General features: G+C 38.8%; 1 protein-coding gene across 3 annotated transcripts; it reads right to left on the bottom strand.

The window, feature by feature from the left end:
- Nucleotides 1-395: 395 nt before the first annotated feature.
- plcd3a (phospholipase C, delta 3a) lies at nucleotides 396-26716 on the bottom strand. Of its 3 annotated transcripts, none has more exons than XM_088437067.1 (17): nucleotides 26564-26716; nucleotides 24556-24638; nucleotides 22799-24469; nucleotides 13821-13988; nucleotides 10267-10495; nucleotides 8820-8949; nucleotides 7425-7650; nucleotides 6075-6276; nucleotides 5715-5859; nucleotides 4638-4790; nucleotides 4424-4576; nucleotides 3570-3720; nucleotides 3089-3205; nucleotides 2769-2947; nucleotides 2562-2697; nucleotides 2333-2482; nucleotides 396-1333 (listed from the first exon to the last, which is right to left on the bottom strand). In XM_088437067.1, exons 3-17 carry the CDS (start codon nucleotides 23124-23126, stop codon nucleotides 1191-1193), a joined length of 2610 nt encoding a protein of 869 aa, XP_088293193.1. In that variant the 5' UTR covers nucleotides 23127-24469; nucleotides 24556-24638; nucleotides 26564-26716; the 3' UTR covers nucleotides 396-1190. The 3 variants fall into 3 exon arrangements, with proteins under 3 accessions (XP_088293193.1, XP_088293195.1, XP_088293194.1); XM_088437069.1 differs by lacking the exon at nucleotides 26564-26716 and adding an exon at nucleotides 25690-26551; XM_088437068.1 differs by lacking the exon at nucleotides 26564-26716 and adding an exon at nucleotides 25347-25677.
- Nucleotides 26717-27353: the final 637 nt, after the last annotated feature.

Genomic DNA, 27353 nt, shown 5'->3' with positions numbered 1-27353 from the left:
CATCTTGAAGAATGTTTAGCATGGATGTTTCATCACACACGAGTCATGATCAGTTCGAGTTTAAGCTTCCATAACTTGAGAATTGGGCAAAAGATTGAAATGAAATTTGGAAACCGCATGAAAAAAAGTATCTCAGAGGAAAATTCATTGTGAAATTAGATCCATGTGACCAGTTGGCCCTTAAATGGAAAGAAACTCATGACCATTTTTGAAAATAAAGGCCATTAAACTGTCACGTGTTTAGAGGTCCGTCATGTGGGTAGCACCAAGGTCAGCAAAAACTTTCTTAAATCAATTATGCATTGCCCTCAGGGCGTTCAAATATGGTGTAAACATCTGACCTCTTGTCTTAGACTGCACAAGCCTTTTACACAGGGAATGAGAGCACACAAAAATCACTTGATTAAAACTTTATTGGCACTTCATGGACAACAGTGACAGGGTTGTGGTAGAACGTTAAGGGACAACAGCACCAAAAAGTGCTTTGATACAAAAAACAACAAAACAATTACTAACACAAAAATATCCCCAATATTAATGACTTTTGAGTTCATCTATAAATATATAACAGTACTAGTAGCTGATTTATTAATTTGCAATAGGTATTAGTCACAATAAATAGACCACTGCATAAAATGACCTCTTAAACTACGAAAAACATTGTAATACTGAAAGGTTGAACTCCAACAATCAGCCAGTTCTTTTGCCCTATTTTGGCACCATAAAGGGCAAGGAAAAGGCGCGCTGGTATCCTAGTGAAAATGAGCAAATTAAATCATCTCTTTTCCATAGCTTATGTGGAATCTAGCAAGGAGATCATATTAGGAAACACGTAAACATCTGTTTTTAAATGTAATACTGCTTGTTTGTGTCATTTTAAGTTCAAGTTATTGAGGTAAAACATATTAAAAGACATTAAAAGTGCCAAAGTACTGTAAATAGTTTTTTTTTGTTTGTTCTTAGTACTTCGTTCGTGCTTCTTTGTAATCATTGTTTCATCTAAAAGACAATATTTGTTCTATTAAACTGTCTTTTCTTCCTCCCTAAAATGTGTTAATATTTTCAGACAGTTGTTAAACTGATTAATGTTCAAAATAATACAAATTCGTTACATCCGGTTTAAAAATCCAGTGTAGACCTTGAGTACTAAACTTTGCCCAGCCCTGAACTTAGGTCTCACTTAGTTAAGGTTAAACTTTTCTCTGGGGGGAAGGCGTACTTTCACACACGTGTTTGATGGGAACGCCTTTGCGGGACACTCTGACATGGATGAAGAGCGTGGCAGGGGCCAGCCGGGACCCGTCGGCCTTAAGCAGATGGACGTGTCGGTAACCTGAGTGCAGATGATCAAAGATTAGGAAACGACATTGTTACACATTTGTGAGCTTCAGGAAATTATCCATCAATTTATCTGAAAATTATTATGAAAATCTACTGAAAATCATGTATGTTTGTTCATCTCATTAGTCAAAATGAAGCTCCTCAACTCACTTCAACATTGTTTCCTGGCCACTAAAGTGCCAGGTGAAGGTGGCAAAGGTCTCAATGTTTTCAACATAGTTCATTGGCCAGAAGGTAAAGCACTATTTTTGTCTATAAGAATTGCCTCAACTCATTTCAATATATTATTTACACCAGGGTACCACGACATGGTGGCAAAACACTACTTTTGTTTAAATGAAGCTCCTCAACTCATCCAATACATTTTCTTGGCACCAAGATGGTACAACATTACAGCAAAGCACTTTGTTTACCTGAATGAAGCTCAACTCACTTTAACATAGTTCCTTGGCAACAAAGTGTCAGACGATGGTTGTAAAGCCCTACTTTTGTCCAAATGAAGCTTCTCAATGTACTTTAACATAGTTCCTTGACACTTGGATGGCATAAAACAGCCACAGAGCACTATTTTGTCTCCGTAAAAACTCTCAACTCATTTCAATGGTTTCTAGGCAGCAATGTTCCACAACATACAGTTGTTGCAAAGCCCTACATTTGTCTAAATGAAGTACCTCAACTGACTTCACTATAGTTCCAAGCTACAATGAGATCATGTGTGAAATTAGGTCAATTTTACAGGAAATAACAGAAATGTTCCCACTCGCCAGAAGAAAAACATAATTTGTGAATACAATCACTGTATTCACTGTTTCTTAACTCATTCACTACCATTGGCGACAAAGATCAATTTTGACTAAGCTACTCATTCACTGCCAATGACATCTATATGCTGCAAATCAAAAATCCATTTGAACTAAATTGTGTTCCTTTTTTTTCCCACACCACTCTCATGCTTTTGTGTTGCATCGGTAAGCAAAGAAATGAGCATTACCTGTACGCAAACTGGTGAAGGGTAACGTGAACTGCCCCACAAAGTCGTTCTTGGCCGTGTGGTCGTGGTCCTCGACGACAAAGCGCACCAGCGCCAGCTCGGGCACCTGCAGCTGGAAATTGAGTGTGCAGTCCCATTGCGGGTTGAATCCTACAGGGGGCGCACCAGACCAGTTCTATTATTAACCTGTTAAATGATTGTTTTAACCCAAATAACATAACGCAAGTACCATTGTTGTCGATGCGGTGTGTTTTGTCTCTGGTGTTGTCGATGGCCACGCCGTGAATCTCAACCCACACTTGCGGGTCCACGATGGAGCTGGCTTTGTTCGTGTTGATTTTGGGAAGCTGCTGTGCTGATATCACCTGACAAAAAAAAAATCAATTAAATAAAAAAATCTGTATAAATACGTATCATAATTACTGATTGAAGTTACCCTTATCGTCAGCTGCGTGGGGATGTGACCGGGACCGCCGCCCGTGTTCTCCGGGTTGAAGTCGGAATCGCCGCTGCACAGGAAGCCGGGTTTCAAGACGTAGCCGCAACGGCCGTTGGGAAGAAAGCGGCCCTGGTTCAGGTCCATCGGCTCACCCGGGGTCTGGAAGTTCAGAGCCACTACACACCAAAAAAATTGGAAATACCAAAATACAAATACTTTGTTATTGCACCGAAGCAGATATATATATTTTTTTATATACATAAACTACAAACCCTTATTGGTTGAAATCTGGCAGCAATAGAAACTGTAATGCTTACCCATCTGGCAGCCAGCGTTCCACATTTCCTGGGGATTGAAGTTCGACGACTGGAGGCGCTGTCCGGACGGATAGATCCGACTCAGGTGCCTGCTGTTGTGCCTCACAAAAAGCTTTCCTGAAAAATGAGCATAGGATACATCATTATGCATTTAACTGAATCCCAAATTGATATAATGATATGACATCATCTGTAATGCCAATGTGAAATATTGACCTTCAGGTGTGTCATGTCTTATTTGCTGAAAAAAAATTGCGATATTGCAACATGCCGTATTGATAGTGACGCATCTTATTGTTTATGTTTGTCTACATGTGTTTTGTATTGTATTTAAACTCATCAAATATCTAATATGCTGCAGCATCAATACAATATTTATTGATATTGCGATGTTTGGTATGATGATAAGTTCCACAACAGTATCGATACGGATGAAATATGAATGGTGTGATATGTTGCCCGGTCTCAGTTGGATTTTTACCCGAGTCTTTGATGAGCCTCAGGGCGTCGTTCTCGGAGAAAGAGGACATTTCATCCGGCGGCTTTTCACCCACGTTTGGAAAACCGCAAAAGGGGACGCTGCGGCAGTACACCACCAACTCTGACAGCTCCCCGCTCATTTTGGAGCACACCTAATAACGGTCAGCACATTCACCAGAAATCAGGACCGTGTATTACGCAGAGGATCCAGCAGAGGACGCTAGAGTGGAGCAGTTGAAAGGTATTTTTAGGGCCTTCTTGGAGGTCAGTCATATTTTTTCTCAAGGATTTTTTTTCTTGGGGGAACTGTGATTAGAGCGCACGGATGAATAAATATAGACAACCAAGTAGTGTGCAGTGTAGATAAAAAGGCTGTATTTGGCTCATTCAATCCTGAAGACATTTTTGAACGTTTTTTCCGGAAATCCTACATTTTAATTAAAAAAAATGTTCACCAAAATTTGGTTAAAACTGTCTAAAAGTAGCTGGGGTTGAATATCTGCACACTTAAAAAAACATCAACATAAAAACATGTTTTGAGGATTTAATACATTTAATGCCAGGGACGTATTTTCACATTTTTTAAGAGTCCGGGCATTCAATCCCAGATACTTAAGTATTAAATTCATACTTAAGTACATTGAGGACAACATTTTCCAAATACGTATTAAATTGGTACTTAAGTATCAGGGATTGAATGTCTGGATTCTCAAAAACGTGAAACTACGTCAATGGCATTGAATGAGTTAATTTTATGTAAAATGAACATCTTTGGAGAATGTGGCTAGGAACAAACACACAAAGGGACAAGACGATATCTTGACAGGTGGAAGTAAGAACTGTTAATGTTGTGACCTTTGCCGGATCCTTCTTTGGCGGGCTCTTGTTCCCGGCCGTCTGCTCGTCCTCGGAGCTTGAGGAGAAGCTGCCGTAGCTTCCGTTCTTGCTCAGCTGACCCAGATGAGGGATTTGCTTCTTCCCTTTCACCAGTATGCGTCCCCTCAGCTCCTGCAAGGACCGCGGTTAGGACGTCTGAGTATGTTTTTTTGCACGAGCGTGCGGTTCATACTTCGGGTGAGGGCAGGTCCTTGAGTGTGTGGCCACTGAGGGGCTTGTTAAGCAACTTGTTGCCCAGGATGGCGCGGAGGTGTTTGGCCATGACTACCTGCTGCTCCACGGAGCAGTGATTCTCCAGGGACAAGATTAGAGGGTAGGGAGACGCCTGGTGGACAAAAGGGACACTTTGATAACAGGACAGTTGAGATATTCACACTTCAGATAGTAGTTGTATGAGCTTCACGCAAATCAATTTCTGTTCTGACAACTTAACATGAATATATGACACAATTACACAGATATAAACGTGTTTAAATAATCATTTGTCTTGCGTTTTTTAGCTAATATTTTGTATTTGTCATAAAATGTATTTTTTTGTTTTATTTTGTTTGTTTGGTAACTACTGTGCAATATTCTTTCCTTTTCTTTTTTTATAAAATAGTTTTGCACCCCCCCCCCAAAATATTAAAAATAAACAGCATATTTTTATATAACACGCATCCAGTTATTATATGATGATTAAATATTTTTAGTACAATACTTTGTATTTTTTGGTAATTTTTTCCTAAATATTTTTGCTGAACGATTTTTAGTCATTTTTGCTCAAATTAACTTGGGATAGACACCAGCAAGCCAACCCTTGTGATGTATATGGATGGATGGATTGATTGTATTGATTATTTTTTTATAGTCAAGCACATTTTTTGTATCATTTGTCTATCATTTGAATAAATCCACATATTTTTATATTTATTCTTTCGTGACATAAAATGTGCATTTCTTCAAAAAATGTTGATCTGATATTTTTTCTACACACAAAACATTAACGAATGATAATTATGTTTGTTAGAACTAATGTCCTACTAAATAAAATCAAATGAACAGTATCATAATATATTAATGATTTAAAAACTACAAATAAACATATTTAAAGAGGTTAATATTACTTAATTTACTGAATTACATAACAGCTCATAGAAATAAAACTAAATACATATATGTGAAAAATACAAAGAAAAGTATTGATTGTAATTTTTTGGGGACTCGAGAACATTTCAAGGCACCTTGAGACTTTGATGTGTGGTCTCACCTTAAAGGCATATTGTGCGATGGTGACAATGACCTCCTTGAAAGGCACTTTGGAGGTGAGCGTGTGACCATGGTAGATGACCGGCTCTCCTTTATCTCCGTCCCAACAGTCCAGCTCCACGCAGCGGCACCCTTGAATCAAGGCTCTGACGCACAAACAATTAATAAAAATAAAATTAAATTAAAAAAAAAAATATATATATATATATATATATATATATATATATATATATATATATATATATATATATATATATATATATATATATATATATATATATATATATATATATATATATATATATATATAATAATCTCATTTTGAGTTTCCAGACCAGGAAAAGGCCGGCGTTGCGAATACCTGATGTAGGGCTCGGTGCTGCTGGCGCTCGTCACTTGGTCCTTGGTGAGGTAGGTGTTGTGCGAGGTGGAGATGAAGTAGTGGGCCAGGGGGAGGCTCATGTCCTGGTAGACGCGGCCGTGTTCCGGGTTCAACACGTCGTTCTCCCGCGACAGCATGTACATTGTGAAGCCGTTCTGCGTCATGAACTGGTTCCTTTGTGCTGTAATCCCAATCACATTACTCGTTTTATTCTTTTGGGTGACAGTAATCATGATTTTGATTTCATAAGAGAGCGGTGGTGCATTTAGTACTCGGAGTACCTTGGCTTGAAGCCAACTCTTAAGACCGCCATGATCACGCAGCAGTTCTAAAAACCATCAGCTCAACTCACAAAAGTCACATGGCTACACTCAAAAAACAGATTGGTTGTTACCTGAGCCTGAACTGGAAAATGAACTCTTTCAATTCGAAACACATACTTTTACATTTTTTAAAGACACTTAAGAGATTCAATCCAAACTACTTAGTTTATATATACCGTATATATATATATATATATATATATATATATATATATATATATATATATATATATATATATATATATATATATATATATATATAGATGAATAAGGCAATTAAATACTGAAGTAATTGGATACTTTTGGTAATCAAGTAATGAAATAATCAATTACCTTAATACTTCAGTAGCAAAGTAAATGACTTTAGTATCAACTATTATTATTCCTAAAAAAATTACTTTAGTACGTGAATACCTAAAGTATTGATTACTTTTGTCATTAACAATCTAAAGTAGATGTTTACTTTAGATATTAATGATCCAAAGTAATCGATTACTTTGTAATTAATTATAACTGATCGAAAAACGATTTGTCTATGAAGTCATCAATTACTTTAGTACCTGATTACATAAGGTAATTGATTACTTATTTCGTAACAAATTTCTTTGAGATTGAATGGGTAAATTTCTAGGTTTTTTTTTTTTTTAAGTATGTCTAACAAAGAATTCCTATCAAAAATGTTCCTGTATTTAAAGTTTAGATTCTTAAAAAACACAAATATTTTGGGGATTGAATGAGTTCATTGTCAAGGAAATGCATGTAACTTCTTTTTTCAATTAAAGCACAGAAAAACTAATACAAATCAATAATGAATTTTGTTTAATTTTGCAACACATCTAAGAAAATTCTCAAACAGTTGTATCAAAATCATGACTGACTTGAACTGAAGCTGCGCTGTGTTGCCAAGGTGGCATGAAAACAGGAGTTCAAAACATGCAAAATGCTCAAAACTATGACTATAAAAACATTTTCCGAAACAACTCGACTATTAACGACGTTGACCCACCCCAGTCGTTGAGCTCATAGGTGCCGATGAGGTTCTGGGCGTGGGCCAGACTGGCGTCCTCTCCCTGGTCCCCCAGGAAGTCTCGCAGCTCGGCGGTGGACAGCACGCAGCCGTTGCTGGAGTAGTGACGGAAGACGGCGTCCAGCTCGGGTCGGCGAAGCAGCTCCCGGCAAAACTCCTCGATCTCGTTGTGGTCCAGACGGCTGTCCCCGGACCGGTCGCACCTCTGGGAATAACGCATCTGCCTTTATATAGTGCTTGGATCAATTTGGTCTTTAAAACATTCAATACGAGCCTATTTTACACCCTTCTCCACCCCAACACAAAAAAAAGAAAAAAAATGTAAATAAATACCTGGCATTGAATGTCTGGACTGTTAAAAACACGTATAAGGAACGTCTTTGGGAGTGAATGAGTTTTAAGAAGTGCAGACCATGTTTTGGTTAAAGTAAAAGTTAAAGCGATTAAAGGCACACTATCATTTCCATTATTGTTGTAGTCTGATTTATGATTGATTGATTTATGGTTACCTCAAATTTATTTAGTATAACTTTGTGAAGTTGTCAGAAAAAACTCCTAAAAGACTTGAAGTCAAAAGGGTTCCGTAATAGGTAAATTAACTGTCTTTCATATGAATCCATAAATCGTATTTTACCTATGAGACCAAAATATAGATGTTGAAAAAATCTGATACTGTTTATTGTATTAGATATTGCTTGTGTTCGGGAAAAAAAAAATCTATAGTGGGAAGAGACAAATTGCAGTGAAATTAACTCTCAAAATTGTTCATCCCTAAAGATGAACTTGTTATGGGACCATCACATGACTAATAAGATGTGTACATTTTCAATAATGAGGTGTGACAGGGTGCAATTATCACAAAATAGTGGTGAGAGGAGCCATGATATTGATCATATTACAATACTTTCTGAATAATTTCTTTCACTTGTGCCATGTGGCCATCCAGGTGACATATTTTTATTTATGTCTTGATCTATCTTTTGCTGAAAAAATTCGCCTAGAGATACCGTCACAAATTCAGTTCCAAAAGTCGATGAATCAAATCAAAGAAAAACAATAATAAAATCAGGGTGTCGATCATGAAAAGAAAAGGTTGAGAACTAGCAATCTAGTCAGTCCTCTGACGGGCTTCTTAGAGCACAAAGAGAGTCAAGAACAAAAAGGGAGCAAAAATGTGATGCTATTGTTTGGTTGTTTTGTTTCGAGGAGGGTGTGATCCTGATTCCCCATCGAGAAAGCATTTCAACAGCTGTGTACATGAAAGAAATCTCTCAGGAGGCGATGTAAATCACATTCCATCGGCAGCAAGGAACATAAAGCAAATACTAACAGCTGTAATGCAGCCGATGGGCAGTGAAGGCTAAACGGGCTGACCTTGAATAAGGAGCGAGCGTACTGCTCGCTCAGGTCGATGTTGATCATTTGCAGTAGCCGGCGGACTTCGTCGTAGCTCATCTTGCCGTCCTGGTTCTGATCCGCTCGCCGAAGGTAACCGCGGATCCAAGTGGGGGGGGGGGGGATAAGGAAGATAGTCGGACAGAAAAGATCATTCACTCCCACGTCTTTACATTGTCAACGTTCAAACCCAAGATCCATAACATCTCAAATATAGAATGCATTTTTTCCGCAAAAATGAAGGCCAAAAGTATGGGTGTGTCCCAGAAACCAGAAGTCCCCAAACCCAACAAATTTTTCCAAAAATACTAAGGCCTGAAAAAACACAAAAATGTCCACAAATTACACTGTTTAAAACAATCATATAACTGATAACAACATTCTTACAAAGACAGTACAATTTAAAGACACTCGTGGGCTAGATTTCACAGAGATACAGCACGTGTGGGTCACCCACAGTGACTGCTCTCAAATGAAGCCACACCGTCCTTCCTGACTACAAAATGTAATATCAACAGCGGCCAGAGGTAGCGCCAAAAAACAAAGATCAAACCAAACAAAGTACAAATGAATGAACTGTTAAAGGATAAACTAAATTATTTCCAAAACATCATTATTTTCGGGCGTGGCCTGGTACCAGTTAATCCATAGATCGGTACCGGGCCGTAGACCGGTGGTTTCAGGACCTCTTCTATAAACGGAAGCTTAAAGATGCTTAAAGATGCATTGGTCAGCCACATAAGCAGAGTTATGACATACAGATCCACATTTCGGATATATTTTCACTTACAGTAATTCCGGTAATGGGATGCGCTAGAGAGCGGAAGTCAATTGGCTGTTAGCAGCTCGTGTTAGCCGAGGTTATTACCACATTATTTTCAAAAGAAGAAGCAATCGTACAAAACCAGCATCCGAGTCCATCCTTGTTCACGCACAGGAATATTACAGTAGTTTTCAAGAAGAAAGAAATTCTCATAACAGAGCAGGTTAAAAAGTGTGAGGCTGCCACAAAGTTTGGGCAAACTGGCTAACGGACCTCGCATGTCGACCTAGATGGAGCCCGTAGCAGACCAAACAGGATAACAAGGAGTTAGGGTTTACATTCATTTCAACAGCACACTTCATAAAAACTCTACCTTACACCCTCAAATGCTCCTAAAATATATTCTATTGTGCTAAAGGTTTTACATTGTCACCAAACTGTTGGTACTGCGCACGGTAACATAGAAAATACCAGAATTTGACCATTAATCATGGGTGCTTCCTATACACAGCTGTGTCCTATATATGTGGAATCACGGTACTTATTTATAGTTTTTATTTATTGATTTATTTTTCGTATAATAGAGTAAAGAAGGCTCTGAAGATAGCCGGTGCTTAGCACAGATGCTATGTTGAATTCATGGTACATTTTCACAAAGGATATTGGTCCAGTTTCTCCTTCTGCGTCATGTTGGCCACACGCTCTTTCAGGGTGCGCAGGCCTCGCACCCAGCGCTGCGCCTCGTCCTCGCACGGGCACAGCAGGTCCAGGCTCTTGCGGGCCCCCCGGAAGACCACGGTGAAGCAGCGGCTGTCCGGCACCGAGCCCGAGATCCGGCGCAGCGCCTCCGACTGGCAGCCCTCGCGCACGCACTCCACCTCGGTCACGGCAACTAGAGACGGGGGAGTCCAAGTGTTCGGCATTAATGTACGCATACGTCACATACGGGAGCTTCTTGGCTGGAAGTAAAAATAAGACTGGACAGAAATGTTTGAGGTTCGGGTGTCAAAGGAATTTTTAGGGAATCATAAATTCCACCAGTTACATAGCGGCTTGATGGGAAATAGCATGTGCTTCACATTCTGCTGCTCCACATTTAGGGCAGACATTTTTCTAGGCTGTACCGACTGTGAAATATCATTCAGCAAAATACCCCCTAACCAGGGCAACATATATATTATTAAAAAAAAAAGACTTTGAAACAGAGTGCTGTGCCATACATCTTTGATTTAATAAAACTTTGTAGTGGTATCACCAGGCATATTTTATTTAGCAAGTTCATATGAAACGTCGTAAAATATCATAATTTTATATCTGGTCTGACTAATCACATTGCACTCTCATGTAATACCTAACAAACATTTGACAAAATATGTATTCAAATTTAGTTCAATTTAGCAATAAGTTGCTTCATGCTCCAGTTACTTTGCTCTTGATTTGAAAAGACAAATGTACATTTCCTGTACAGGCATTAAAAATCATTCAATTGTACCCCGTTAAATTTTCATTTATCCCCTGAAGTTTCTTCACCTTGGTGACCGTTGTCCTCGGACACACTATACAGGCAAATGTATTGGGACACCTACAGGACCTGCAGTTAGTTTTTGCCATGAATCTTGTCACAAAACTCCTGTATGGTCCCAGGAAAACACAATATTTAGCAAACACCACATTTTACTACAAATTTAAAAAAGGCATAAATGTACAAAATTTGTCTGAAATAGTTTTCTTCATTATTCTCCATCTTTAGCATGACAACATCCAGAAATGAAATGTGTTTTACCATACAAAATTATATAGTTTCAGTTTATAATACTTGTTTTTGCAATTTGTCACGAAATTGCAAAATTCAGCCAAACAACCAAGATTTGGACAAAAAAAAAAATGCAGCCAATTAACATATTTTCACACAAAAATGCTGGTCATCAAAATTATTGTCCACTATTATGCCCCCAAAAAAATGAATTAATTTAGATTTGAATATGGATATACAGTAATAGTTAGACTCAAAATGCTTGTTTTACCATCAAAGTGCCATTTTTTTTAAAAACAGGAAAATGTTACATTTGAGTTGTATCTAAAAACTGTTTTCTATATATTGTAAAGCAGGTTATGTCGCAGAGATTAATTTAGCATTATTAAAGAAAATCCGAAGTTTCGATAGCGATGTCCATTTTGGGATTTTCATTCATGTTACCGGCAGCCAAAAGGTTCAGATTGTAATTGTAATGTACGAAAATGAAATTCAAATTCAAATTAGTCGATCATGCGCACCGTTGAAAGATGTTTGTGCCAAAGTGTTAAACGTGTTTCTCTCAAAACTAAGGATTTCACCTTGGCAACATTCAACTTGCTGTAACTTTGTCCGTTTTTGAGCTACTTCCATGTATAATCAATCATTTGAAAGGGATTTAAATGTAGAATTAGAATACATCAGTACCTCCATTTTTAACACGACTAGTGTGAACTGTCAGTCATAATAGACTCATTCTCTCCCCTGAGCTTATGAAACGACTTCAGAAATTACCTTGCATTACGTGGTTATTTTTTGACAAGGATGTGACAAAAGTAACACGGCTGTGTGTGTCTGTGTAGGTGTCATATCGAGCCGATACGCCGGAATGCAGTCGTCGCATCACACCTACTTAAATATCTGCTGCGCTGCGCCTAACTCATCATGCACCCAAATGCACAATGATATCAAGGGCCACAGAAAGAGAAAAAAAAATGGTGAATAGGTGAATTCATGAGTAATAAAGAGCGAGTATGTGGGCAGCCAGTGTTCCGTAAAAAGCCCATCAGTGACCGTGACTTTACCTGCCCACATAATCACTCACATTTTCTTTTCAATTGACTGGACACTTGATTAGGAACAGTTTTACACTTTTGCCTTAAGGGTAAAACTCCCTTTCACCTTTTCTGACATGGCTTTAGTTTCCTCTGAAGAACTTTTTATGGTCAGCGGGCTATTCTCACGCATGAGCGCTTTCCATTCTCCCTTTTTCCGGGCCGCTCCTCGAGCCCGTTTCCTCCTCCCGCTCCGAGGGACGTACTGTACTTCCAACACCAAGAAGGTTATCATGCATAAACAAGCGTGAGGAGCCAAAGTGTTATTTCCGACAACGAGGGGAGGTGCTTGCTCTGGACGTTTTTCTTTGTAGATTGTTTTTAGTTACGACATTAATTTCTAATTCATTCACCTTTCTCCCTTTTGCTTGTTTAACCCCTGGGGGAAATTTTGACCCAACTTGGGCTTTTTTATGTTTTTGATGTGTGATATCAATGAAAAAGCATTAAAAAAACACCCGGAGGCTAAAATACTGCACAGATTGTCAAAATATGACGACTTTCAATATGCCACGCTGTTGTCCCTTCTAAATGCTTGCAAACATGAGATGGAAAGATATTAAGCGGCATAATGTTCACCTTATAGGTACCAAATTTAGCCCATGTCAGGCTCATTTACTGTCGTTCAAAATGGCAAATATTGACAATTTTGGACATATTGAAAACCCGATGTTTCATGGTGCATTTCAGCCATTTTTGCATGAATCTGTTCAACGCCAACTTGTGAACTAGAAATTTTTGGGTTGACATCCCAAAACCACTGGGTGGCACTAGCAGCCAACTTATTACATTTGCAAGGCTTTCAATGACTTTGATGATTGGCTTAGCCTGGACTCTCATAATGCATAAGTCTTCCAAAGTCATGATACTCTCACTATGAGATACTAAATTTCAATTTCATAATTTTCAACGTATTAATTTTGATAGTATCACATTTTTTTCCCATTTTTGTACATAAACCTTTTGAGGTCCCCCCTCAAAAAATATATATATTTATATATATATATATATATATATATATATATATATATATATATATATATATATATATATATATATATATATATATATATATATATATATATATATATATATATATGGATAGGGCTAATGACACTGAACATTTTGAGGGGTTGAAAGTAAATATATATTTGACAATGTTATGACCCTTTCAAGTTCAGACCAAATTGGGTGATAATAAGGCCAGGCTAGTGAAAAATCCCCGGCCACCCACGGGTTAATTGCTTTGGGAATATCATAATATAATTTTCAGCCGCCCCCTATAGTCCACAGTGACCTTATCATCTGCCCATCTCACTTAATGGGCATGCTGGCCCAGCTCATCATTGAGTTTATTTCTAAATACTCACATGTCTGGCGGGCTTTGGCCTTGCGGGAGCTCTTGGACGACTCGCACCACACGGTGAGTCCGTCCTCCAGCAGCCGCAGCGTTCGGCTCTTCTGCCACCTCGGAGAGCGAACTTTCACCATGTTGGAGCCCCGCATCATCACGCGTACGTCCTCGTTGTCCAGCAGACCTCAAACACACACACGAAAAATGGGCGTTAGGAGCGTAACATTGGCACCTTTTTTTAATGGCGGGAGATTTACTCTTTGTTGCAGAGTATTCATCATTTGGAGCAGAAAACTGAAGATAAACCAAATGCAGTTCGAACTTTGAGAATAAATATGAATAAAAATTTGATTGGCGATTGCAGGTGGTAGCATGCAGAGTAAGGAATGGCGATGTCACATGCTGTCGACTGAAAATTACATCACAGGGCTCAGCTTGCGAATGTCACATGACCAAACTCAGAAACCAAATGAGCTGTTTGCTCGTTAGCTGGGCCTCGAAACACTGCGACGTCTCTTTCAAGAAACAAAATGGCCACCCACAGAGATAGATAAATAATAGGTAGATTTTGCAGATTAATTCTTATTCCGTGAATGCAATGTGAATCAAAATACCATGTTTAAACTAGTGGGCTACCTTGGACAAACTTTTTTGAGTAGAATTTTGGGGTTTGCTTCCTTTTAAGCAGAGATATGTTCGCATTTCACAAACACAGATGCATCACAACCCCACCACACTTAGGGAATTTCCCTGCTGCACTTCTATGTTTGCAGTGAAAACATGCACACCACCTTTCATGTTGACTGTCCATCCCCAAACCTGGAGTGGTATAAAGACTTTTTTGTGCAGATTTTACAGCATGTTGACTGCAGGAGCAAAATCACTCAAAGAGCCTTATTGGACATCCTGATTTAGTTTTTGTCTTTCAGCGCAGACACGCTCGAAAAGGCCACAAAACACACACATGACTTGTGTAAATCATTCACTATTGTATGCAGATTTATTTATCTGGCGGGCCGAGAGCCGGCCAAGGAAAACGAAGGGCTGGAGTTAGCTTTAAGTTGCCAACTGGATGAATGACTTCTGTCTTCAAGCATGGAAATGTAATCAGGGATAAACTCCACACGCAATATAGTATTAAAGAAGAAATACCGATTGGGATAAAGAGGTCAGAGTAAGCAAAACAATATTTTAAAGATAGAGGGCAAAACTCATTTTCTAGCGCTACACTTGCTTGGGTTCCACCTTAAAAGCTGCAGTGTGGTCCCTACAATAGCGTCTTTGTTATCTGATTTTGGAACTGGAGTGTTTACGCAGCTTTCATTCCAAAGGTTCAAAACACATACTGTGAACTTGCTCTATCTTTTTTTTTTTTTCACATCCCATCCCATGCTTACAGCAAGTGTTTTCCAGTAGCCGCGCTTAAGAAGGGCAGCCGCTTTTCGGCTATGCATGGCCGCTCCGTTTGGCGGCGTGAATAGCAGCGAGGACAAAAGGAAAAGGGTTCCGAGTCTTTGCAGAGAGCTCCCATGTCACATTACTCCCAGCGGATCCGTCTTACCTAGATTTGTGAGAAGCTTGGAAAAATGCCGGCGCATTCTAACGTTTGAATTACACCAACTCCTTTGGGCAGGCCTCATAGAAGTAGGCGACCTCCCTCCCTCCCTCCCTCCTCTTTTTTCTTTGCCCCTTTGGACACAAAGAACTCCCCCCCCTTTGCCGGGCCCTCGTTCCAAGCTGTTACCACATGCGAGGCATTCCCACATGAACTTGCAGGTCATTGACAACAGTGTTAAGCCGCCCGAATGGCCATAACCCTTTTCAACAGTGCATTTCTCACTGTACAAAAGGCAAGCAATTCTATTTGTGTTCATTTCTATTGTGCAAGATGGAGGCAAGGAAAAATGACTAACTAAAGTGGAGATTGAATGACATTTACAGTATATTGAACGTACGATTTTTTTTCGGCAGATTTTTAGCAGAAAAAGTACTGATTACAAATTAATTTAAAACAATTAAACCAAATATAATATTTCTTCCCTCCCAGTGCATTTCAATAGGTGCAAATTTTCATAATTCATAGGTTGGCTCTGTGCCTGTTCCCCATGTATAACAAGGCAAGGGTCATCAGTAAATATTTTTCATTTTCTTAGTCGCTTATCCTCACAAGGGTAGCAGGCATGCTGGAGCCTATCCCAGCTATCTTCAGGCAGTAGGCAGGGTACACCTTGAACTGGCTGCCAGCCAATCACAGGGCACATTTACACTCACAAATACACCTATGGGAGATTTGGAGTGGAGTGCTATTGGCTTTCATTTTTGCTATTGGCTTTCATTTCCACTAAGAACAAGTGGATATTATCTAACTAACTGGTGAGGAATATTAAATGAGATAAATGCTAACTCGGGTTTATTTTGCGCAAGAGAATGCTAAGGCTGTTTTTGGTCATTTAATCCTACAGCTGTAAGTGCTGGTAAGCCATAAAAAAAAGAATGTTGATTTCAGGTATGACCGTGCGTCTGTACAGTACAGTTATGCACAGTTTATTATTCTGGTCCCTGAATTCATTTCTTTAGCGCAAATTGTCTGCAGTGGCGTTTTCTGTCCATTTGAACACATTCCAATGGGTTGTTACTCTTGGGGGTTTTATTTTCATGCTCCCTTGCCCCCCCCCGCACATGCCGGATGGATAGCAACCAAGCTGGCCCGGCATATCCAAATCACCAAACCAGGGTGCTCAACGCGATAGACAAAAACACCGACGGGTGTGCGGGAGCGTGGCCCAGAGCGGCCCGGTTCAGGTTTCCCTCGGGATAAGGAGTGCCATCGGAGCCAGCGAGCCAAAGGATCGCACTCTTGCGTAAATATAGACGAATTAAAGGTGTCGCTGATACCACTGCCGCGGCACTTGGGTATGCGTGAGAAGCGGCGGGCGCAAAAGTAGGGCAGCTGTCCGCCTGGCTTAAGTCCGGTCTGGAGGGCGGCCTGAGGATGTCTGAGCCAAAGCAATATTCAAAACAAGGGAAGGGGGTCAGGGGACATTTTTAAGTCCCTAAGAGGGCCCCACTTCATATGCTCTCTTTGGGGCCTTTTAATTCATCCAATCCCAAAGACTTTTTTTTTTTTTTGATGTCCAAACATTAAATCACTGGTACTTATTTACATATATTTTTTCTTTCTCTTGTTTGGTTACATTTGCTGCTCAATTACTTTAACCCTTGTGCAGTATTGTGTCAATTTTTTTGACACATTTTTCCACATTCTACTCAAAGTATTTTAGCTTTCCTGGAAGTGAAAGTTGGTCATGCCACTTCAAACTTTGAAATGATATCACCATCTGGGTGAAATTTCAGTTCCCTAGTGTCTTCTTTCAATGCTTTCTCTTTAATGTAAAATGCCAAAGTAATATCCATTACTTTGGTACTTCAGGTTCTCAAATGGGGGTACTTAGAGGAACTTCAGGGGGTACTCGAGATTTTAATTAAAAATTTTAAAATTAAAAATAATAAAAAACAGAACATGCAAAAATCCTTTAAAATTAATTATTTAATTAAGTAATTGTTACAGGAAAATATAAGTTCATAAAACAAATTTTATGTTCACCTCTCATTATGATTTATTTTTGTGAACACATCTCTACTTTGATCCCAAAAGAGGACACTTAAAGTTAATATTTTTCTGTGGACAAATATTTATTTAGAATTATTTCTTTTTGAGAATAGGTATGACACTTCATGTTGATTATTTTTTGTGGGGGAAAAAAAAAATATATATATATATTTAAATGGCACACTGATGGCATGTTTTAAGTCTTTTTTTTTTAAACCCCCGAATGCTTTGCACTTGTTAAGGGGTACTTGGGTGAAAATATATTTTCACAGGGGTACATCACTGAACATAAATTGTCAATTTTCCAAACACGTGGATTTTAACATCATTGAAGACAAAAAAAAACATGTGTTAAAGACTCAAACTGCCTTTGAGATGAGCTGTGATTAGATAAAACAAAAAAAAAGATACAGCGCGAAGATAAGACAATCTTTTATGGTATCCCAAAGGAGAATTTCAAGGAATGGTTAAGCCTTTTTAAGACTACAATGGTTGAAAAGTGCAAAAACAGATTCTTAAACTTAAACTTTCTGACAAAGCATATTCTTTGGCCAAAACGGTTTATGATATTTCTGAAAACATCAAATCTATGTTCTTTGCAATGTCAAAGTTGTCTGATGTTTACAAAACATGGAGGTCAAGGTCTGACAACTTGTCTTTTGAGGTCTACAAAATAATGTTAGGTGGGCTAAACTCATCTCAAAATGTGCAAGGCTCAACTACACTCAGCTAAGATAAAAAAATAAAATAAGCTCGTGTGAGATTTGTCAGAAGAATTCTTAAGATAGACCCATAATGATAGGATCCATAATTTTATCTCGTATAGTTTGTCACTGCGCCACCTAGTGGGCATACAGCAATATTCAGAAAATAGGTATTGCGCATTCAACTTCTCAAAGGAGAATTATTTAAATTCGATCCATATTGTGACAGGGAGTATTGGGCTGATGTATTGGAATGATGTCGATTTACAGAAATATGAGTTTTCATTTGAAAAGTTGAAGTAACTGACAAGTGACTCATTGTGAATTCTTCATTATTACGGGAGACTTGAGCGCTCGCTTGAGTCAGATCACAGCTTGGAAAAGGTGTGTCAAAGTTCAAGGAAGAGGATCCAGCAGCACATTGGATTTGTAATAAATGCATCTGCCGGCTGGGTATTGTTTTTTTTTTTTTTTTTATTATCCACTACATTCCACATTCTACGAGAGGAGCCAGCAGCTCCGAGGTCACACACGAGCACAGTAGCTAAGCCCGCGATAGCTGTTTGCATAAAACTCCGGCTTATACTGGCAGTTCCCGTTTCCACTGACAAGCCTTGAGCTATAACACGCATATTTAGAATGCAAGTGAGCATGCATAATCGATGTTAATTGAAACTTGGGGGATCAGATGAACTGTGACAATGCAAAGTAAATACCTTTTCTAAGGACGTTTTTTTGTTGTTTGTCCAAGACTATCCTGAATACCAGAGGGAGGCATTTTAAATTGTTTTGCTGATCCGTCATTCTCTGTCCTGTTGGTACGTACATTAGGACCTAAAACAAAAGCCAAAGCTTAACCGTACAGCCAATACTTCAATCAGCCTATGAAAGTAGACAAGCTTATGACAAAAACTCTAAAACCGCATTCAAGTAATATGCTACTCTGGTAATAGGCAGTCACACTCACTGGAAGGCATAAACATGAAGATATTTCAATGCCTTCAACCCCAGGAGACATTCTTTCCAAAACCATTTACAGAAATGGTTGCATAAAAGTATATACACATTTCAACACATCATCTGTCACATACACTACAAGTGAAAAATGAGGTTTTGCAGAGCTTAGTATACGACATAAAGTGGGGGTTAAAAGTTTTATACTGCATTTCCTGGCTAAGAGCCAATCAGAGTGAGATTGTCACTTTGCGATGTGCCGATTGGTTACTTGAATGCCGTCGCCTCCTTGCACATCCCAGGCGATCATATGAGGAAATCATATTTAGAAAACAAAAATACATGAAAATCTCTTAATACTTAATTCTAAAAATTGCATTTGACTTTTAGGCCTATACAATGAATGTGTTGAGCAAGATTGTGTACAGTATGCATTTCAGGTCATGAAACCTTGACTCTGAAACACGGCGCACACATTAATTTCCCAGCCATGCTAAATTATGTATTTCAATGAGAAAAAAGTGTTGCCCAGTGCAATACACTAAAAAAATTTATTTTTTTCTAAATAGTAGCTTCTGCATACTTAAGTTAAGCTCGAACACACGGTTATTCCTGGATGTGCTTATGTATGTTTCCTGTGCGTTAAGATTTAACCGGGTGATAAACCATTACCAATGGTGTCAGGAGACACAGGTGGTAATGATTACAACAAGTTTAAAACAATGGATGAATTCTAATGTTCAATCTCCTCTTCTACCAGTCTAAGTCATTTTTTAAATATTTTTAGCATTTGGCACTCTGTCTGGAAAACATCGATCCGTCACTCAGGCATAGTCTACACTTGCAAACAAATGGCCAATGCTATACGTGACTGGGCTTTTTTTTTTTTTTAATCAAGACCAACAGTCTCAAAAACTCCGGCCAAAGTGGAGATTTGCCAAATCCTCTGGATCTGCGTTTGCATGTAGCAATCATAAACGGGATATTTGCGTCATCACTCTATTTCCTGCCAAAGACGCTGGTGATGTCAGAGGCGAAGGTTTTTTCTGATTGGATGGAATTTGGTGACACTAAGTGCTGCCTAACGGCTTGGCATGCTTGTAAATGAATGAAATTGCACTTTGCGGATTCACTGAATACACTGAATTTAACATAATTTGACTAACATGGTTGGTGGGAAAATAAAGGACTAAAATCAGGTATCAGCTCAATATATAGATTTTATATTCATTAAAGGCCACTAAATTGTTTTTACAATTAATTTAACATACACATTGTTTACTTAACAATAAATGCCTCAAATTTGGTCAAGTCCTTTAAGACTAAATTAGGTCATTGATGCAAAACTGTCTTTGATTTTGTAAAACAAATATGTTAACTTCATTGACCATGAACTACCTTTGATGTTTAGAAAAATATGGTTAAGTTCTTGGTTAACTTGCATTAAGTTTACTGAAGACTCAATTGTCTTTGAGGTTAAAAATACATAAAACTATTTAAAGGCAAATTTGTCTTTGATTCCTTCAGCCCACACATAGTTGGGCAGGCCACCTTGGGGGGTGAGCCCTGGGAAAAAGCTTTGGTTTTGGCATGTTCAGTGTAACTACATAAAAAACTAAGGATTTTTTTTTTTTTGACACTTTGATGCACTTGGTAATTTTTTTTCAGTTTTAAACTAACCTGTAACCTGTACAAACATTATAAAAAAGAAGTAAACAGATGTCTGAATGTTGATTTCTATTGCTTTTTTTTCTTTGTTAATATTAAATAGGATACATTTCTAGGTATATTTTTTTAAAGATAATAATCATATTTATAGTTGCCGCGTAGAGTCAGGGTGCGTGAATGGTTTACTTTTTTTTTAGGGGGGCTTTGCAAAACACAATTGAGAAGCACTACACTAATGCAACAGTTAATACTGGGGACATAAACACGTATTGCTATGCATTGTCTTGTTTATTAAAGTTAATATCGGAGAAGGTACAAAGTGTGACTTACCGGTGGATCTTTTTCCATCACCTAAACTGCATATTGTAGATAAGCCCTCAATGTGTAACACTATATAACCTGATTGGCCGCCAGGTTATTTTGTGTATAAAAGTGTTGGCTGCCTGACTACAACAACATATGCTCTTAAAAAGATATTTGGCCATCGCAGGGGGGTCTTGACAAGTACTGTTATAGATGAGCAGGTGTCTATTTTAGGTGGGTGGGCTTGCATGTTGGGTGGGTGTGTAAATGGGGAATTAAGAGGAATAAAAACATGACCCTGCTTCCGTTCAAGCTGGCCCGCGCCCACACAACACAACCATTAGATTATGGCGCTCATTATATGTAGCTCATTAAATGAGGGCTTCTTGTGGTGTATTAGTCGCAGTGAAATGTGCACTTGGAGTTACTACGCTGGTGCAGCTTAGCATGACATGAAACACACAGTGCTTAACATATTTATGAGACTATCTGAGTGTCACAGAAAACATCCTGCAACATACAGTTTAGCAGTCTTAATGAAGACCTTAAATTTCAGTGCTGTGATGGTTTGAATGGACATAAAAATGCCATCGGTGTTAAAAAAAAACAAAAACAAACTTCTTTCACCAAGACATGTTGGCACTAACAAAAATTTTAGGCTTTGAAAAATGTCGCCTTCACAGACAATTTTGAAAGATTTTTGTGAATAATCTTTGATCAAGCCTTTCCGATTTTTTTACAATTCGTTTGTGTTTTTTGTAGCCTGCAAAGACCATAGGCGTTGTAGTCTTTCAAAACATGGAACGTTCATATTTTGTAAACATCAGACAATTTTAACACCTTCAAATATTTCTGTTAAAGCTACTAAGCCATCAAAGGTTTTACATTTTTTAAGGAAAAAAAAATGTAATTTTGTCTTTAAAAAAAAAATGAAAGGAGTTGCCGTTTTTTAAAACATATTTCAAATAACTTGACATGTTTCTGTAAACCCCAAAGATAATTTCAAAAATGTTACATTGTGTAAATATCAAAGAATATTTTGTCTTTAAAGCCGAATATTTGGCAACATCAAACACAATGTAAAGTCCTTAAAAGAGTTCCTAAACTTTGTGTGTCAACTTCAAATAACTTCACGTTTTTGTAAACCCTGAAGACAATAAAAAAAAAACTTAGAAAATCATAGAAAATCTTTTCTTTATAGATGAACATTTGTCAACATTTAGAGTCAATTTAGAACATTTGTCAACATTTAGAGTCAATTTAAGAGCTATTAGATCACGGTTAGAGTCCATAAAAGGAATTGTTATACTTTTACTTTTACTTCAAATATCTTGAAATATTTTTGTAAACACCAAAGACAATTTCATGTTTCATGTTTTGTAAATATCAAAAACAGTTTACTGCCAAAAAATAGATGCACAGAAGACACTAAATTGTCTTTGACGTTTACACAGACATCTTCAGACATACGTAATTGGGTCTCCTTTTTCCACCTTTTTGCGGGCAAGCCTGTGTTAAATAGGTTATGTAAGGTAAAACATGTATAACATTTCATCATGTGCAGGTGGGTTTCTATGAGTGCTCTTTACTTTTTCACTATATAGATGCAAAGGAATCTGTCTAAAAAAAACATGTGCAAAAAGATAACAAAACACATTTGTGATGAAGCGCTATTAATGAGGTCAGAGATCAAAAGTTTAAAAGTCAGACGGTGAATGAAAACGAAAGAAGAAGGAAAGAAGTAAGGTTACTTACCGAGCCTCCGAATGGGATCCGTAGTCTTCTCGGCCACTTTGGCTTTGGGCTCCCTGGCGGAGGGAACCGGTGACTTGCCGCTGCTGGCCAACATGATGGCCGAAAGACGCTGGCGTCCTGCGTGCTTGGGTTGGAATAGACTCTGCTTGCGTCCAGGTGCCTCCGCGGACTTGCTCTGGCGCAAACAGAACTCACAAGCGCCACTGAGAAAAGACAGGAGGGAGAGAGACAGGGAGGGAGGAAAGGGGGGGGAGGGCTCCTTGCGGTCCCTCCCCGGTGCAGCGCCCCCGTGCCTCCACGTAATATGACCCCTAAAGCAGGCGCACATTTGCGCAGCTTTTCCGCCTGCATCAACACAGCAACCTGACGCTCATGTCACTAAGGCCTCGCCATTTCTAGTCCGTTATTTTTAAATGGCACATAATATAGTCGCGCAGGCTTAAATGCGGTTACTCAATTCACATTACAAGTTATATGGCTTAAAAAAGAATGACATCCAATTAATGGCATGAATATGCTTATTTTCTGCATTGACACCATTAAGTGTGATAGTGTGAGTGGTCATGGTTTGACCTCGTCTTCTTTGGAGCAGTACCACACCTGGCCCACAGGTGGCATGTAACATACGCATTCTACAGGTGAAGACTAAAAGACACACATTATTAAGAAATTTAAGATTCACGGTCCGCAGCAAACCTAACAAGACAGATAATATAATATTATCTATAATACTAATGGTAACTTAAAGGTCAAGGTACATCAGTGTCAGATTGCGCCACGAGTGTGTGTTTGAGACAAGGGGGATTTGATAGAAGATGACCAATGAGGAGAAGATCTTTAAATCATTAAAAATCTGGACTGCAATTTGTCAAGGCACAAAGCTTCTGGGAAAATATTCTGTGGTCAGACAAGAAAAAAGCAGTGTCCCTACAGTGAAACATGGTGGGGTAGAAATGGTGGGTGGTGTTGGCTAACATGATTGATTGTGTTTGGTTAATTCTCAACACAACTCCATCTCAGTTCAAATCAAGTGTGCACACTTGTGCAATCACATTCTCTCAGTTCTTTATATCTACTTCCCCTGTTGTATAAGTTATAGATCTCAAAAATAGTAGAAAAATAAGTTTTCTGACTGTTTTTTTTTTTAATTATTATTAAGAAATAACCAAAACCTGGCATCAAAATTAACAAAAATAGAAAAAGGGTGTGTAGACTTTTTTATGTCTACTGTCGGTCATCTACTTTGATTGGTCTATTATGGGGTCCAGAATATGAGCATTACCTTCACTGAAGGAAGACTAAACTGTTTAAATGTTTACAAAAACATGTTTAACCGTTTCAGGTTTAAAAACATACAAGGAGCAAAAACTATAAGTACAATTTATTTGTCCGCAAAAACATGTATATCCAATTATTTGTCATTTTTGAAATTATCCATGGTGCTAAAACAAAACCCCAGCTGGTTAGCTCCATTGAAGACTCATACATTTTTTGACGGTTACAAAAACATTTACTTGTATGTTAGCGTCAATCATTATTTATATAGATGTGAATGTTAAGTGTGAAATAACATGTCTATTTTCTGCATCAGTCCTGTGAATGATGGGTAGCAATCCAGAGGATGTACCGCGCCTCTCGACCCACATCAGCTGCTCTTTCTTCTCCATGTCACTGAATGATGAATAAAAACTCATTTAGATGGTCAAAATGGATCTTTTTAGCTCACCTTTTGTTACCCTGCATGCCAGACAACATACCTAGTGTGTCTCGTAGCACGACAATGGCCTCCACGAAAAGGATGACATCACCTCGCTTTTAACTGTCTGATGGAGTGATCCACCTGCAAAGACATTTTTCTAAGTAAACAGACACTAAAAAGCGCCAACAACGATGTGTCCATAACTGGGGAAGCAGCGTCACCAGGTGGTCATCCACTGTTATTGCTCGCTCATATCCTATTTGTGCATTGCATCTTGTATGGACAGACACCATGTAAAAATGAATCTCTAACTATTGTACCCCAAAGCTAAATCTATTTTTTCAACATATATACAATGGTAAACCGCACATACACACGCACGGTCATTAAATTGGTTCTTCAAGGCCTGCAAAGATGAAGGCCTTGACAACAATATCCATCTTTCATCTTCCCTGAATTTGCAGCAGTGGCGGTGGCCATGTTAAGATTAAGTTTGCTAATCCGTACAAGCTGTGATCTGTGCAGCGGCAGTGGTAGCTCTCTGGCTCCCTCCTCTATCCAAGTCCAACCATAACACCAACCAGCCCTGCCTATGATTTCTCAATCTCGCCTGCCATTAAAGGTTTCATATTAACTGACTCTGCCTGCCATTTGGCGCAAACTACCTGGGCCTTTTTTTTTCTTACTGCAAACAGAAAAACATTACAGTTTGGAGATAAGACAATTCCCTGGTTATACAACTATGGTTACCATTACCAATGCGATTGCTATTACTAGTAGTCCTAAATGTGTTAAAATAGCTGCCCCAAACACATAAAATGGCTAAGCAGGCTCAGTTTAACATGGTACCTTTGTTTGTTTACTCCAAACAGTTGCCATTGGATTCGCGTCTTTACTCCTCCTCCTCCTACTACTGGTATACTGATACTAGTTTGACACTACAAATACTCAGGAGCAATGAAAAATGACTTTAAAAATGCATTAGCCAAGCAGAACCAGCATATCATTGAACCACTGTTTCCTCCAGTTTAAAGGAGCCACCAGATCCCCCTACAGTGCAACAACCACTATTACTTCTATTATTACTATTATTTTAGCAAGTCAAAATGGCTGACAAAAAAAACAAACAAAATAGTAAATTAGGATCAGTATAACATGCAACACTTTTTGCTCCAAGTAGTTAAATTGTTACCAGGTTTACGGCATGTTGCTTGCTTATGACGCATTTGATCAACTCTGCTATAATTTGACATTTCAGAGCACATTGTATGTGGCTTGACAAACTAGTTTGCTAGCCCTCCCTATTAAAACGAGCCTACCACCGAGGGCTTGGTACAGTCTAATTCCTGAAGCGACCGAACATTACGCACGGTTTCATCTACAAAACGGACATTTAATGGCACGTTTAAGCAATGCAAAATAGATTGTGCAACCAAAACAAGGAGGCAATTAAAATATTTTCAACGTTTAAATAACAAAATAGTGCGTAACTCTATACGGGAAGTGGCACGTATCCAGCAAATACACCAGGCCGCGTGTAACCAAACATCGGCCCAAACGTTACTTGTCTTGTTACAGGCGTTCTATCAATTTGTTTAATGTTTACTGATTCTTTATAATAAACGTGAACAACCGGGACGTGTTTATTTAAAGATGGCTGAGCCGCTTGTCACTTTTACTAAATGCTAGCAATGCATTGTTTCGCGTCGAAGTCACCCGTTCGACATTGTCGCTTCATTTACGGCGTCAGTCGTGGCGTTATTGCCTTCATTTTGGCGAAAACGACCACTTATAAACCGCAATAAGCAACTTATTGTTTCTTGGGGGTGTTAACGTGACTTTAATTGTTTGACGTGTTGTTTCGTGGAATAAAGCCAACGCTAGCCCACGTTAGCATGTTAGCTTATCCTTAGCGTGTTCCACACACACGTGTAAAACGACATTAACGCTGCACTTCAGAAACAAAGTCTTGGTCGCAGTAATGCTCTCGACGGCGCTCCGTTGAGTCGTTTTTGTTTTCTTTTTTGAAGACTATTATCAAGCAAAGTTGATGTCGTCCGACCCACCCTTAACAAAAGCGAAGGGTTCGGAGCTGCTCTCGCCTTGGAGGCTTTACTGCATTTGCCGTTTGTTTACGCTGATTCCACAGTTCCGCCAGCCCCCTCTAACCACTCTCTCCTTGAGCTTGTATCACTCCGCGCGACACAACAAAATACTCACATCAAAGAATTTTATTGCTCAAATCTATACGGGAATGACGCGTTTGTTTACAATCAGAGTTTACACTTTATGGCGTGCGGAAATTTAGTCTTAATAAATCGTTTCTCTTTGCTAAAATGATAAAAACGGACTAGCCTCTTCGGGTGGGCTCTTTCACTTTGTTTTAAACGTAGGGAGGAAGTATGTTTTGCTCGTACGACTGACGTTTGATTGTGACGGTGGTTTGCAGCAGCGAGCTGTAAAATATTAACGAAATTAATCTTTTGTTAGTTTTAGGGGCAACGTATAGCCACATTTAAATTCTCCTTGCTCTTTATATTTCGATCTTTTTGAACTTGTACCCGGAATTCATAGTTGGAACTGTCCAAGCAAAGCCCGGGACTGCTTTCTTGGCTGTACGTGACGTTAACTTCGAGTGACAACCAAGCGGTCCAATCGAAAAATTCAATGATCTTAGCAACAGCAAAACTGCTGTCTCGCCCAATCCCCGTCGAGAGAGGTTGGCGCTTGCTCTCTCTCCAGCTCGCCATCCGATTGGCTTTCAGGCTCGTCATTTATCCGTGCTTTGTGGACACTGTAGTTCAATTTGAGCCACACTGAAAGGCGACCTGCGGAGATATAAACTCAGTTTCCCAC

The sequence above is a fragment of the Hippichthys cyanospilos genome, chromosome 16, assembly GCF_059441005.1.
Source record: "Hippichthys cyanospilos isolate Australia breed blue-spotted pipefish chromosome 16, RoL_Hcya_1.0, whole genome shotgun sequence".
In the NCBI taxonomy this organism is placed as follows: domain Eukaryota; kingdom Metazoa; phylum Chordata; class Actinopteri; order Syngnathiformes; family Syngnathidae; genus Hippichthys; species Hippichthys cyanospilos.
Note: the sequence above shows the minus strand (reverse complement) of the source record. Positions and strands in the feature narration are given on the sequence as shown.